This window comes from Stegodyphus dumicola, chromosome X2 (assembly GCF_044657685.1).
Source record: "Stegodyphus dumicola isolate Sdum_Otavi_A_Nest chromosome X2, ASM4465768v1".
NCBI lineage: Eukaryota > Metazoa > Arthropoda > Arachnida > Araneae > Eresidae > Stegodyphus > Stegodyphus dumicola.
In genome coordinates this window covers 123,477,482-123,493,716 of record NC_140781.1, presented here as the reverse complement: position 1 = coordinate 123,493,716, position 16,235 = coordinate 123,477,482, and the positions used below count along the sequence as shown (strand labels likewise).

At 33.2% G+C, this 16,235-nt stretch overlaps 1 protein-coding gene across 3 annotated transcripts in view; it reads left to right on the top strand.

The window, feature by feature from the left end:
* LOC118202760 (E3 ubiquitin-protein ligase PHF7-like) overlaps positions 1-16,235 on the top strand; it is a 122,993-nt gene that overhangs the window by 92,548 nt on the left and 14,210 nt on the right. For all 3 annotated transcript variants that reach the window (XM_085809859.1, XM_085809860.1, XM_085809858.1), the window contains exons 7-8: positions 2,497-2,603; positions 14,701-14,817. In XM_085809859.1, the coding sequence (XP_085665985.1) occupies positions 2,497-2,603; positions 14,701-14,817 (224 nt within the window). The remainder of the gene's footprint in view (positions 1-2,496; positions 2,604-14,700; positions 14,818-16,235) is intronic.

Sequence of the window (16,235 nt, the reverse complement as noted above, 5' to 3'; positions counted from 1 at the left end):
TCTCCTGTTTGAGTGGCAACCCTGTGTCAAAGACTGTGTCAGTTGAAAGACATAGAGAAGCTGTTACAGATAAGCTTCTTGGCAAAAATGTCTTTTTTTTTATATTTTTGTTGTGGGAGTTCTGCATTCATTTCTAAAATTATTTCAGACAGTTGATTGTATGTGCTCCTTTCTATCTACAACTTTCCATAGTATGCTAAGTCAGCTTCTCAGAAAATTTGTCGAAAGAGATTTATTGCAAAAGGAAAAAGTTCCTGAAAAGTTGATAAACGTAGATATTCTGAATCATATCATTTATTGTAAAGTTGGAGATGCAGGTGATATAGATGTGGGTATTGCTGCTGCAAGTTTAGCTAAAAGTGGAGTGTCTGATGTAAAGGAAAGAGAATTCACAACTCGGAGCAGAACCTTTTTGCTTAAGTTTGCATCAAAAATAATTGAAAGAAGCGCATTTAAATATAGCTTGATCAAACATATTTCTTCATTAGATCCTAAGCATGTTACATGTAATGAATTTTTATGTGAGAAAAGTATGGAGAGGTTACTGCATATTCCTGTATGAAAGTGAGTGGATTAATCCACAATGTAGATAAATCAAAAGTGCAGCTTAAAGGTGTTTGGAAAGACATTTTTGTTAACTATGCTGCAATGCAACTTGATCACTTTTACAAGGACTTGATTAATAATTCAAATTTTGAGGAACTTTTGAATGGATAAAGGGATAAGACTATTTCTAATTTTATCACGACATGTGACGGTAGAAAGTGGTTTGTCAGTTAATAAAGATATGTTGGTAGATTACCTTCAGAAAGATTCTTCAACAGCACTGCAAACTGTTTATGATGCCGTAAAAGCAAACGGAGGTGTGAGGAATATTAATATTTACAATTCCTGATATTTCAGTTCTCTTTTGCTGACAGGTCCTTAATTTTTTCCATTAATAGTCCTTAGAAGTACTTAATTTCCATGTGCAGAAATGTGTATCTTTAATTGAATGTATTCAGTTCCCTTTTGCTGACAGGTCCTTAATTTTTTCCATTAATAGTCCTTAAAAGTACTTAATTTCCATGTGCAGAAATGTGTACGAACCCTGATACATGAACATGTGTATGCACACATACATGCATGCATTCATACATTTCTGGACCAGGTCCTGATAACAGAACAGCACCCAAAGTGTACTGAATACATAGGTAAGAAAAGAAATTTATAGTGATGAAAAAGACGATTCAATCAAGATTGCATGGCATGAGGCTGGCAAAGCATTAACTACATTTGTAAAATTCACACACAAAAACATTGTAAAATATAATATTGAGGAACTAGTAATAAATGTTCCATGGTATAACTTTAAGAGAACGTGAACTATATGACACATTCATTTTAACTTTATTTACGACTTCTTGTACTGGGAATAGTAATGAAGCTGAAATTGATTAAATTAAATGATAAATTAATTTGTTTATTAAGTTTTACTTGTGAATTATATTTGTGAAATTATTATACGCATTCTTTTGCATTCTTCAATACAGTAAACTTCCAATCAGCTGGGGGTAGATTAATTGGACCATGTATAAACAAATTTGTTTTTTGCAGAGTGATAAAAACGACTGTTACAAACCATCAGAATAAAGCAGAATTTTTATGGAAAAGTTTTCTTCTTAAAAAGAGAAGAAAATGTGTGGGTTAACTGCAGTCAATAATAGTTGTATACTGCAGTATTTAAGAACTGTTTCCATACACAACAGTAATTTAATTGTGTTTAACCTGGAATATATAAACATTGTTAAATCATCCATTAAAAACAAATTGCTGAACTGTAACAATAAATTAAGTGTGCAGCTATTAATTTTCTATTTTCCATTGTCTCCGAATAAATACGAAGAATAATATCAAGTATATGAAATGCGAGACTAATATCAACCAAAAAGCTATGCCTTTTTTAAAAAAAGTTTGTGCATGTTTTAAATGCTGATTTTATTTACAAAATCAAGTGAATTTATTCTTTATTATAAATTGCTTAAAAATATAAGTGAATTGTTAATAGTTTTTCTGTCAAATTAGAATATGACTTATTCTTCTTCCAGTAAATTGATGCACAGGTGTAACATAGCAGACAAACTTTAAGACCCTTGTGACTGTTAGATAATTTAAAGATTAAGAAGACTGTAATTTAAAGATTGAAATCTGTGTAAAAATTAAGATCTGATGAAAAATGTGTTTGGAAACTTTTTTCCTAAAATTATTGATTAAAAAGTTTTAGTTATTACTTTGCTTAAAAAGATAATTAAATGTTATTCTTTGATTATGATGTCTTTAATTTGATTTTCCTTACTTACATAAGTAGAATTTTTTCCATTTGTTTACATTTTTCAAAGCCCAGGATTTTTATTTTAAGCTGATATTTGGGGAAAAAAAGTAAATTGTGCAAAGATTAAAAATAATAATTATAGTAATTATAATAGCCTTAAATAAATTTGATTTTTTATTTTGTAGAAATATGCCCTGAGTGCCGGCTTTTATTTTTTTAAATGTCCTCTTTGCAATAATTCTTCTGACTTCATCAAAGAAATGCAAGTGCATGGGATCTGTATTCCTGAGAAGTAAGTTAAAAATTCTTCTGTTTTTATTATAATATGCACATACCCAATATTGTCACATCATGGAAAAGTCATTGCTTTGAGAAAGATACTTTTACATGTTTAACACATACTGGTTTTGGAAAAGATAATCAGTTTCTTATTTCTGTGTATTAATTATGCATATTTATGTTACAAAATAGCAGAATATGCATATGTTTTTTTTCACCTCACGTAAGATATACTGTAAAAGAACAGGAAATAGATATAATAGGGAAAAAAAAAAACTAGATACAGGTATGGAGTTTTTACCATAGAGTAAAGACTATGTATACTTTCCTTCATTTATATTTAGCATATAAACTTTTTCCCAACCCTTAATTTACAATGCTTTAATAATTTACATTATACAAGTACATGAGATTAGGAAGTAAGCATAGCAACAGTGAGCAAGTAGGACATCATTGATGCTGAAGAAGGAAATACTTGGTTTCCCATTATAAGAAAATCACTGCAGCTTTTAACTTATGTTAAAATGTTTTTTTTTTCTCTGTAGGCTCATTTTCTCCAAGCTCTCCTTCATTGCAGTTTATATGTAAGTTTCAAATATTGTTAATTACAATACCTAAGTTGAAATTTGTCAGACTGTGAAGGAAATGTATGATAAACATGATAAAACATTTTGAGTCTTTCTTATTTACAATTGTTGCATGCATAAGTTAATGCCGTTTTTCAATGAGGTGCCGTTTTTATCCCCCATTGATTTTATTAGTATAAGATACACTTGAAAGCAGTAACAGTACCACAATAACATGGTATTCAGGTAGACGTCCAATTCTTCTCTTGTAGAACTATCGTGGTTTCGAGTTAAAGAAATCTTTTAGCCATTTGCTAAGAAAATCATCATGAAACTCTTGTTCTGAACATTGTTAAAGAGAGAGGGGATTAAAATGTGGTAGTCAGAAGGAGTGATAAATGTGTCAGAAGTGTTCATTTTTCTCTACTTGATGCTTCATCTTCTGTTCACAACAGTCAAACTTCAGATTGAAAAGAAACAATTGAGTAACCCAAAAAATGAAGGCTCCACAATGCATTGTTGCCAACCTAATTAAGAACGGCACGGACTTGCACACCGACTCAATATGAGAGAAGTAGGAAGAAAATGAGCTGAATTTGATCTAGCTTATCCACAAATAATTGCTCTCATCCTCTATGTGTTCCTAGAGTTCTTAATAACTATGCCATATGTACAGAAAGAAATTGACACTGTATTGAAATAAATAATGGCTTTGAAACAAGGTAAATAGCTATATGTAGCTGAAAGAAAAAATCTGTGATAAGGCAAATTCTCTTTAACAAGCAATAAACATCATAAATACCAAAATCACTAAGTCTAAAACATTAATCATTGAGCAGAAGCTCACTACAGTCCTCTTCTTAATAATTATGCCATATGTATGGAAAGAAATTGACACTGTATTGAAATAAATAATGGCGTTGAAACAAGGTAGGTAAGGAAAACTATATGTAGCTGAAAGAGAAAATCTGTGATAAGGCAAATTCTCTTTAACAAGCAATGAACATCATAAATACCAAAATCACTAAGTTTAAAGCATTAATCATTGAGTAGAAGCTCACTACAATCCTAACAACTTTGAACAGTTGTTTAGCTAGCCTACGAAGGGCTTGTGAAATCTAGTTTGAAGAGCAAAAATGGATTGAGTACTATAATGTTTAAAATTTAAGACTATTTTCAGGGTATTCACTTATATTTGGTAAAGTTATGTCTAATAGTGTTCTAAAATTTAAAACAAGGTAGAAATTCATATTAAAGACATTAAAAAAAATATTTTTGTTGTGTTTGCGTCTAAAATGCAGTGGTGCTTAAAATTAAGACTAAAAATTCTGAAAGAATTTTGAACCCAAACTGGAAATTATGTGGTGAAATATTAATGAAATAATGCTGGTGTCGTACATGCTATTATAAATTATAAATATGCTATTATAAATATTAATGAAATAATACTGATTCATACATGTATGTGTTGCTGCAACAATGGTAGGAATAAAAAGTGAGTGTTTTTTTATTTAGCATTTTGTTTGTAATCTTCAGGGATAATGGTCATGTGATCAGCCTTTTGTTAATAGTTGTGTAAATATCATAATCTCGGTACATTCTTTTTATTATATATTCAACTTTCAATGTGTAGCTAGCATAGAGACCTATGCATACATTTCTAGTATCTCCAACTGAAACAAAGATAACTGTTCCCTCTTTTGGTATATGAATTGTTCCTCCTGTCATAATTGTCATGAATTGTCCTTCATTGTTCTCATACACATAATAATGCACTACTGTTATATACTTTTTTGTGGAGATTATGAGCAATTTGATCCCATTTTCTTATGTTTTCCTCACAGATCTGTTGTGAAGTCTTCCAAAAAGTATTTTCTTTCAATTATTTCTTCTAATGAAATTGTAATTTATGATTGTTTTTTAAACGTTTATGTATGAATTGTATGCCGCCATCTAACACATCTAGTGCAGGTGTTTTCCCACCAAACTCTCACCAAGTAGCGGGCGATTTTTTTGAAATTCGTGGGCAAAATTACTTCTGCGCAAAATAGTTGTAGTTTTTAACTTTAGGGTTTTTTTTATAAAACTTTTAATTTCTCTTTAAAAATCAACTTCTTTATTCGCTTTAAAAAAGTAAAAATACTTCCTCAAAAATCAAGAATGTAAGTGTTCTATCTTTCAAAGCACTTTCCTTTGTGCAAAGGTGCTTTGCAAAATTTAAATGTATATTGCATTACACTGTGTATTTTCTTGATGGAGCACACATGACATCATTGCAAAGTATTTTTTTTAAGTTCGTATGATGGGTTCTAATGTATGTTTCCTCATGTCCGTGGAAAGTGTCCCTGAGGATTCATGCTTTGTTGCTTTTTTTCTAGTGCTGAATGTTGATGGTATTGTTTCTTCTGAGTTTTCATGAACTTCTGGAGAAATTTCATCAGTAAGGTAATGGACAGCTATGAGTTTCAAAAAAAATTTGTACTTTTTTTCCTTTTCTTTCATGGAATTATAAACAACAGATTGTTGAATAATGTTCAGTTTATAAAGTGCATAGCAACTCGTTTTGTCCATTTGGGTGTTTGTCTTAAAATGGAGTAATATGATAGATACTGGTCAGCCCGATCAATGCCCTTTACGTACTTATTATAGTCAATCAGCGCATAAGGCTTCATTGTTCCCCCCCCCACATGTTTCTATCAATATAATGATTTTCTTTCATTTTAGATTGTATTGTCGATATGAGAGAGACTGATTTCTTTGATAGCCATACTTGTAATAAAATCCCTTTTTCTTCTGAAGGCCATTTCTCATCTTTACAATGAAATGGTTTTTAGGCAATCCGGAAGTCCTCTGTTTTTTCGAATAGTGCTGCAAAGTGTAATTTTATTTTGTAATACCTTTTCACTATTTTTCATGCTGTTATAATAGATACCCATGTAGATATGGTGCCACAATTCTGTATAAAGTGACACAGCTGTTTGAATCAATTCTATCAATGCCTTGAGCACAGTATATTTCAAAATGACACATGTAGCCTGTAGTAGTTTCTTGCAGTATACAAACTAGAATTCCATATTTTACAATCTTCACGCATTGTAAACTCTGAAGAATAACATTCCCTTCGAGGGTGTTATGCATTTATCCAAAGGCAATTTCTGAATAGGCTTATAAACATTTGTAAACTTGAGAACAAAATGATTCGGTAATGATTTGACTTTCAAAAGCCTGTCTGATCAATCAATCTTCATTAAAGTGCCATACCTTCTATGACATATGAAATCTGTCTCTTGTTATTATTTTCTAAAAAACTGGTGTAAATGGATCCCTGCTCCAATAACCCTCTTTTCAGTCATTATGTTCTATAAGAAGAATAAGCTGTAAAAATTTCTTCATGCCTTGTGATGTCTTTTTGTTTGAAGGCTTTTATGGAAGTTATGAATTTATCAGTATTTTGGTAATAATATGTATTGGACTCCTCTACAAGGAAAGTAAAAAAAATCATCGTCAATAAAGAAAGCTGCAGTATCTGCTTCACTACCTGGAATGATTCCTGTATTTATTCCTAAGCAGCTTAAAAACTCTTCATGGACTAGAGGTTTGTCTACTATCATTCGTGAGAATCAGAATCATCCGAATCTGGGCTTGAATCTGAACTGCTTGAAATTGTTTGTCAAATAATAGTCCTAGGACGATGTACGTCATCTTCACTAGAATCATCATCAATAACCTGGCCCTCACAATTTGACAAACTACCTGCACACAATTCTTCACCATTACGTTCTAGTTTATTATTGTTCATCTTTGGGAATTTATTGTAAAAAAAATCAAATTAGGCTGCGAACACACAAGTTCTAAATTGATGCTCCTAGTGATGAAGTTCAATTATGAAGATGTACTTATTTATAACATACAAGGAGCGTGTGCTTGGCAAAATTGTCATCTGTATAGAGTGCATCCGCTGCTCAACTTCCCAGATTTATGTCAATGCATAGCTGGAAGCTCAAGTGTTGAATAATATGTTCGTTGTAGCATAACAGAGTCAGCAAAATGCATTTATAGAAATGCGTTTTTGCAATGCATGTTTTAATGTTGAAATGTATGGTCATTGACGTAGAGCTCATGTGTACCTGTTCGTATCGTAAAAGCATTAGAAAAGCCCACTGATAACTATAATTTGTAGAAAACAACTTTTGTCACTACCCATGCTCGACTACCAATCCTAACAAAATGACTTTAGTTGCTTCCTGTGCAAGATGTGTAATAGACGGCCGGTGCAAAGTACAGTCGAAGCCGGTTAATTGGACCGGCCGCATTTTCGGACCGAATCCCAAAGAACCGGAAAAAATCCTATGTACATAAATAAGCCTAATATTATTTATTCACTTATTTGGACCAAAATTCCATTTAATCAGACCAAAAGATGTGAGAGTGAATAAGAAACAGAAGCCACCAGTCGGCTGCGTACAGCGGATGTGCAGGTGGTCTGCGACATATGGGAGGATCTGTAGTTGCGCTTCCCAGGAGAATGTTTTATCAAAGGTCAGAAATTCCTTAAAGTGCATAACAAGAGCAAAACCAGTGGGAGGTGAACACGTGTACCATTTTCTTTGACCTTTTTTAAAACAGAGCCATCAGCAAGGTTATTGGTTCTACTGCGTCTCCGATTTTTGAGGAAATGAACAATAAAGTGTCCGGCTCCACCTGAAAGGAATTCCTGCCTGTCAACCATGATTAAAGTTTACATGAGAAAGCTATCATTTCACCACCTTTCGAGGATGATATTAGTATCAAAGCTTTGAATGGCAAGCATTTTATCTCCCTCTTGACCTCAACATCTTGACCCCGAAACAGCAAGGTTTCTTCGGACCACTTTAGTCAGTGAACTGTGCATGTGTCTTGTCTCCCCTGCCAAAATGCCATGACGGGACGGGACGTTAGCTGAAAAAATTGGTTTCCTGGATAAGATCAAGCAACAACCTCGAAACACTAGTCAGCGTCAGTGGAAATTACCGCATTGGCAAAGACTACAATTTCGCACTTGATAAAACAAGAGAATGAGCTGTGAGAAGAATGAGCACAATATGAAGGATGAAGAGGAACTTCCAAAAAACAGAAGCATGGAGAAATGGATCCAGACGTCGATGAGACCCTTAATGAATGGTTAACCATTATTACTGGACGAGCTGTGCGAGTAAGCGGCTCAATGTTAAAATGCAAAGCAAAAGAACTCGCTAAAAAGCTGGGCCACGATGACTTTAAAGCTATGGACAGTTGGTTTTCGCGACTGAAATCTACACATGACATAAAATTCAAGAAAGCACATTGCGAGAAAGAAAGTGCTGAGAGTGCAGGTGCTGAAGAATGGTAGTCTGCAAAACTGCCTGAGCTTCTTGAAACTTTTTCAGCAGATGACATCTACAATGCTGGTGAAACTGGGCTGTATTATCGTGCTACACCAGACGGCTCGTTAAGCTACAAACATATTGCACTCTCTGGCTCCAAAAAAGTGATGAATCGCGTAACTGTCTTGTGCTGCTCAAACATGTCAAGAACAGACAAGACGAAGCTGTTGGTTATAGGAAAAAGCACTAAGCCTCGCTGCTTTAAAGGCCTTAGGACAGACAGTTTACCAGTTGTGTATCGTGCGAATAGAAATGCATGGATGACCCCTGAACTTTTTAAAGAATGGCTGAAGTACTGGGACAGAGAGCTACAATGCCAGTTGAGAAAAGTGCTGCTGCTTCTTGACAATTGTGCAGCACATCCTCATTTAGATTGCTTGAAGAACATCCAGCTGGAATTTCTACCTCCCAGGACCACAGCTTTGGTCCAGGCAATGGACATGGTCATAATAAACAATTTGAAGACCCTTTATCATGCAAGGTTGGTTAATTACATCCTTGAAGTAATTGAAAAAAGTTTGCTGACTTCATTGTCAAAAGCCAGCGAAGTCAGTGCAGAGGTCATCATCTTACAAGCAGTTACATTTGTGGCCGACAGCTGGCAAAAAGTGAGCAGTGAGACAGCTCAGAACTGTTTTTCTCACTGGGGCTTTAAGCACTTGGTTTTTAAGGTGGATGTGGGCATGCTCATTGAAAGTGAAAATGATGTGGAACTTCAACAGGTACAAAATTTCGAAGAATTTTTATCCATCAACAACGAGCTTCAATGCTACAATGAAAATGAACATTATGAAGCTGCAATCACTGCTCGAGTTGCAGCAAAAGATACGACAGCATCAGAGGACCAAGAAAGTGAAGATGATGATGTTGCTAATAAGTTGGTGCAAGTGATAACACAGAATGCGAGGAAATGCATTGAAACTTTGCGTTGAGATTTCATGCAGGAGAGAAATGAAGGCAGTCCCATTGCTGCGTTAGATATTTGTGCCAGTTTCATTCATGTGCAATCCGCCAAGAGAACGCGTCAGATCACATTGGATAAGTTCTTCAATTGTTAATGGCAACTTGGTAAGAACTTGTTTTTATTGTGCTTCGCATGCTGAGTATCATGGAGATTGTTTCTTAAAATTTGTTTCTAAATTAATTTTCTCAATGAAAAAAGTTCGACTGTAGTTCTTGTTTGTACATGTATGTTCGCCATACGTTTGTACAGCACAATAAAGGTCATAATTACGTTTTAGTACATGATTTAGATGTAGAAATGTATTATCCATCCCCCTCCCAAAAATACTACATGGAAAATACTGTTACCACCTTTCCTTTCTTTCTAACATAACTTGCTACTGCCATATTGGGAGGAAATATAAATATTTCTGCACCAATTAAAGAGTTTTTCATCAATGCTGGCTTGAGTTCTGGAGGCAGGCTTTTTTTTAATAATTGCATCATTTATTCGGTTGTAATTATATTCTTTTGAAACATCTTGAAATTCAGGGTGATGAGGTAGATTTTCTCTCCATGGCAGTCCCAAATGACTATTTGGAACCTGTCTTTCTATAATTTTGAAGCTGCCATTGTAATTTATTGCTAGTTTTCAAATTCTGAGCACTTGGTATTGCTGGAAAACAATAGCTCAGAGAAGATTTTTGCATAAGATTCACTTTGATTCTGTACTTTTGATGTTTAGTTGGTAAATAAAATCTGATTGAGCAACACCTGTGGAAAGACACCAGTGCCTCATCCATAGTGGCAGACTTGCAAGGATTGTAGTGAAATGAGAACTTTTTTATAACCTCTTTTTTTAATAAGTAGCTGTTAGCTTGTAGTATTCTTGTCAAATATAAAGGGTACACTTACATATTGATGATGTAATTGTCATTCAAGCATAACTTTTCTTAAAAAGTTTTAACAGCCGACATGAGTGAAAGAATAGGTGCAGATTTTGTTGTGGTTCATTAGTTTTGTGTTTTCAGATTCTTTTATGCTGCTCTTATTGCATGAGAAATTTACAAAAAAATATTATTGACATTTAAAATAAATGGAATTTTGTGTGTTTTCACAATATTTACTTTTTATGATTCCTTCCATACTATGTAATAAAGGTTTATATCAATGAACTATTAATATTTTTTTTGTAATCAATGGGACCTTGATTATGCCTATCGATTGCCAATGCATATTTGGCTATGAACCCTCAGTGGGTCTATTTGACCCTGTTGAGAATCTCTGCTCTAATGTATCCTGCATATACAAAAGAAACCATCCACAGCAATATACGTATGATCAAAAAATCTTGCACTTGCAGTCTTGCATTTAGAGCAAGAAAAGTTTCAAGAATGGGTGGGGATGGCTATGGTTATGAGAGTCCTAAACAAGGATGCTGTAAGTTTCATTCTAAAAAGATCTTCTGTTATGTGATTGTCACTCAGATTGATGTGTGCATGTGGGGGTATAGTATTAAAAAATTATGATTCAGAAATTAAATTTTGTGAGTCTTGATAAAACGAAACAAGGTAGTATTACCCTGTTCCAAAAGCAATGTTTGTGAGATAAATATCTTTATAAAATTGGTGTAGGTTATGGTAATTTTGGATGCCTGTATGCTTTTTCAGTACCATCTTAAACAGAAGTCCAGCTACCAGATCCCTGACATCACAAACTGGTGGCTGGCAATCGCCATTTGGTCACCCATTTCCTGTTTACATGTTTTTAAAGCTTTACTAGCAGGATGGTTTCTTCTCATGATGTGTACATATGCTAATTTCCTCTTTTTATTTTATATATATATATAGAGAGAGAGAGAGCAAAATATATATTTTCAATTCATTCTCGGATATAATATTGGAAGCATTTTGAATTATTAATTTTTGTATGATGCTATATGTTTACAGTTAAAATAATGCTTTACAGTGATAGTTGACCTTAAAGTAAGTAACAATAATGAAAAGTGAGCAAAGTTGTATTGTCACCTGTATAGTGCTGAAGGCTCTTGCCATTGAGAGGCACATTCTTGCACTCCTTGCCAGGATGAATTTCATGGGCTTAGGCTGAAGTTACTGTCAGACAAGGTGAGATATGTCACAACAACAGCAGTAGTGAAAAGTTAGAATTCCCTCCCCCCCATACCAATAATATTCAAGACACATAACTGCATAACAAATATACAGGAAGAATATATGGAAATTATTTTTAAGGAGGTTAGAAGCTTTTAAATTTTAACAGAGCAAATTTATAAGCACAAAAGTTTCTATTAGAGAAACTTATTTTATGTACACACAACTTGTATTAAAATTTATTTTTTATAAATAGCAAGGTGTTTAGTCGAGATTTCCAATCCTCGTTACCCTAGTGTCCATGGTAGAGCCTAATTAAGTCAGGAAATGTGCTAGGGCATAAAAGGACACCGGACGTCCCTTGCATTAACACTCCAACCACTCTCCTTTTATAATGAAATTTACAATTTTTTAAATAAATTTTTCTCTGTTGTCATTTTACCAAGTTGGAATTTCAACCAAAAAAAAAAAAAAAAAAAAATGTTGGGCAATCTAATCAGGCCTGTGTGTGTGTTGTAAAGATAGCACTTGCTGTTTTAATTTTGTTGGTGAGCTTACTGAATGAAAGGAACTTCAATAAGAGTGCTGAAGCCAGCATTGCTGGGAAGCATGTAATAGAGTAAAAGATTGCCTATGATTAAAAAAAAACACTAGATTTTGATTGCCGAAGCAGATTTGGGATTATCCAGACCATGAAGAGGCCCGCTACTTGACACCCCCCCTCCCGGAAAAAAAGAGCACATCTTGGTTATATAATGATTACATGCTTATAAATGAAAAAAAGCCCTCTCTGATCAATTTGAAAATTAACTAAAAATAAAAAAAACTTATAAATTTTTTAAAAAAATATCTGAAAGCTTTCAGATTTTATATTTTGCCCAAAGGGGCATTTTTTTAATGTTTTGTGTGTTGCCTTTATTTATTAAATGTCATATTCTTCACACTTAGACCATAAAATTCAACAGGAATATCGCAAAATAATTTAAAAGGTGCATACCTTTAGAATTTTCGATACAGTCTAGCACTGGGGGAAAATTTTTTTCCCCAGTGTTGTCATTGCTCACTTTGAAATTGTTGAGTTTCTTAATTAAAAACTCTTAAATGCTTTATAAAATATGAAATAAATAACAAAATAAATTCGAAATTTGGGTGGAGACTTATGGTGTTCAAAATTTGATGGTTCTAAGTATCGTTGTTTTATCACAGTGCAAGAATCATACATACATTTATTCAAATTCTTCGTTATTTAATTTCTTTAAATGTAATACAAGATGACAATATTTGGTATCAACAATTAGAAAAGTGATTCAGACTTTATATCTACAATTAAGAAAATATAAACTATAAAAAAAATAAATAAGCATTTACAACTCAAAACTATTAAAACGTAGAACTAACAAAACTTCTTTCAGCGAAAGCGAGAGAAAAAGAGAACTGCTCTTGTGAGAATCAAAGAGCCTGATAAAATTACCCCCTTATCTTCAGAAAAACACCACAGCTATGCACGCCCACCTTTCTGTTGTGAATGTTCTCACTGAAGAAAATTCTGCAGTGAAACAGCAATACAATTGTTCATCTGGTGTTTCAGTGATTCCACTCTTGGCACACCAGATGTTCGTCATTCAATTTTAGGCAAGATTTCAAGGTAAAACTTTGAAACTAATATAGAATAAAGAGATCAGTGTACAGCCTAGAAAATAACATAGAAATTTCTTTTCATGCAATTCCTTTTATATCCTAAAACAAATCTGGAATATTTCTTTGGAAAATGAGGGTTTTAAAAATTTAAACATTGCTGAAATGTATGGATTGGTTTGTGTTGTGCTATCATCTATTATTAATGAAGAAGGTTAAAAGTAACCTACAGTAACCTATAAAGCTTTTTCCATTCAGTTTTTGAGTGTGTATAGAGGGAAATTTTTAGGTGTGCTGGAAAGGGTTTATTACATTTTTAAAATATGTGGACTTTTATTATATTCAAATTCTAGATTTATCATATAAATTAAAATTTTAACAAATTTTCAATAAAGTTTTGTGCTGTAACTATCATCTGTATTTTATATTGTTGCAATTAAATTTTTGCAATGAATAAAAATGAAGTTTCTCAATATAAAATTAACCTTTTTTCTTCATAAAAAGTTTGAATTTTTCTTTTCTTTCTACTTTGTTTGGCTACGAATTATTTATTATTTTGCAGTAATTCTTAAGGAATATGTTAATGCTCACATGCACAAACAGTTTAAGGCTCTTGGAGAGAGTTCATTTTCACATGCCTCAAAAGGCAAGTACTTTTCATCGCTACATAATAATTCTATAGTAAGCTGTGTTGCAATAGCCTTATGATTTTTACATTTGGAAAAAATTATTCATTTTCAAAACACTTAGAATGTCTGTATACTGACACTTCAAGCCGTCATTATAATTTCCTTAGCATAAGGCACACAGTACTTTAAAGGCATAATGAAAACAAACAAACAAACAAACAACAACAACAACAAAAAAGATTAAATTAAACACACAGACATTCAGCCTACTAAAATAATGCTGCGGTTCACTAATGTGTCCTCTCACGACCAAGGACAAAATTCCTCTAACTTTCTAATGCTATCTGAATGACCTCATTGAGAGGGCCTTGGTTTGACTAAAGGGATAATTTTTCGCACTCCATCGAGATAGCCAACAGTTTGTGATGTCACTAAACTTCCAGCCTTCAATAGGGAGGCTTCTGTTTAAGGGGGTATTGGCTTTGTCCATTACCATTATGTATAAAGTGCATCAGCTACTGAACAATAAAGTTGCAGTTCGACCTGTCTTCAATTCCAGGTGGTTGGGCTGACTACATGGGAATTTTCATGTTTATCCCCATGTGTGACATGAATATGAGACATTTTCTTTAAAAGGTTCTCCATGAAGGCACTTCTCCACTTAGACAGATAGCCTTAGCATGCTTTCTCATACTAAAGGAAACCAAACCCATATGTATGACGGAGGTTATTTTGGAAGTTTTTTCCAGTATTTAGTGCTTTTTAAATTCTATTCAGGTGATAAATACTCTTGATTAACTTTATGTATTTTTATTTTATGTACAGAGATGCGTCATGGGAACTTGAAACAAATGCATTTGGAGAACTTCTTCATCGGCCAGAATGTGGAGCTGTTACCTGTCACTGCACTCGTGGACGAAAGTACAGTGGGAAAAAATATAGGTTTGTTTGATTTTTAGATCTGGTGTTAGAACAGAGATAAAGTAACTTAAAGATAAGTTAAATTTAAAAAGTCCAAATGGTTTTTGTTATTAATCAGGATTTTTTCCCTCCTTCTTCTACTATTTGAATGGAAGTCTTCACGTCTAGGTAAAGAGCAGCAAACTAATACTGTGATATTATTTAACCAGTGAGATTCACTCCATGGTCTCAGAGTGCCATCTGTTTTTGCGATTAAATGAAGTGGACTTCTTCATGGTGGTTTTGAAGGTCTTATATCGTTTTCAAACATAAAGTTAAGTTCTTATTTGGCTATCTTCAGTTTTTTAGGATCTAACCATCTTGCTTTTAAATAAACTGGTTTGCCATTAGTAGTTATATAATGCTCGATATCATGGTTTGTTTTGGGACGTCAAGTTTTGTTATTTCTGGAAATTGTAGCAAAGTATTTTTTTTAATTTATTTTATTTATTAAAAAAATTTAAGTTGCTTACATTTGATTTGGCTGACAATATAATTTCATCAATAATGCTCCGTTTAGGACACTATTAATTAGTTTATGGCTTTTAATATCAATCAATAAATTAAACTGCTTAAGAAAATCTGCACCCAAAATGCCTTTACTGACTTTGGCCTATGACAAATGGACATTGAAAATTACAGCGAAGTCCCAAAGATATAAAAGTTTCTGTCCAAAATGTGGGATTTGAGCAGAATTTCAGCATATAGTTTAAAGTTGCAACTTATTTTGTCATTACACATGGCTAGAATTAGGCTTACATCTGCACCACTGGCAACTAAAATTTTATTCCCCTTTTTTTGACCATTGCAAAAAGGCTGTAATTGAATTCACGTCAGTTCTTTAAATTTTCAGCAGCAAAATGAGCTGCTTCAGCAAGTTTTCCTGTTTTTTTCCAATTACATGGTAGCTTACATTTTTCTGGAAACCATCTTGATCTGAAAGTAAAGTGTTAATAATACAATCTGCCATCTGGGTTGTAATGCCTCTGACTTCAGCTGTTTGCTTCTAGACAATGATATGTTATTTTTTTCCTCTAATACAATCTTTTGCTTTTGGCTGGTGATGGAAATGGAGCTCTTTAATCTGCCATTCCAATGAAGATATCTTCTCCATTAAATTGTGAAATGGTATTTGGCGATACACTCGAATTCTTAACTTCAATTGAATGAACCTCATATACTTCAGTTTGTGACTGTATGTCATAAGTCTTATGAGCCACAATTGCCAATTTATCAGTATCTTCATCACTAATATATGTTTAATAATTCATCACTAATATATGTTCACTTAATTTCTTTGAATACATTTAATGAATGCTGTGCCAATGAATATTTATTTTTAACCTTATCAGTTATGTCCCAAATAGTGTCTATATATTTAGGTTTCATTTGCGAGACAG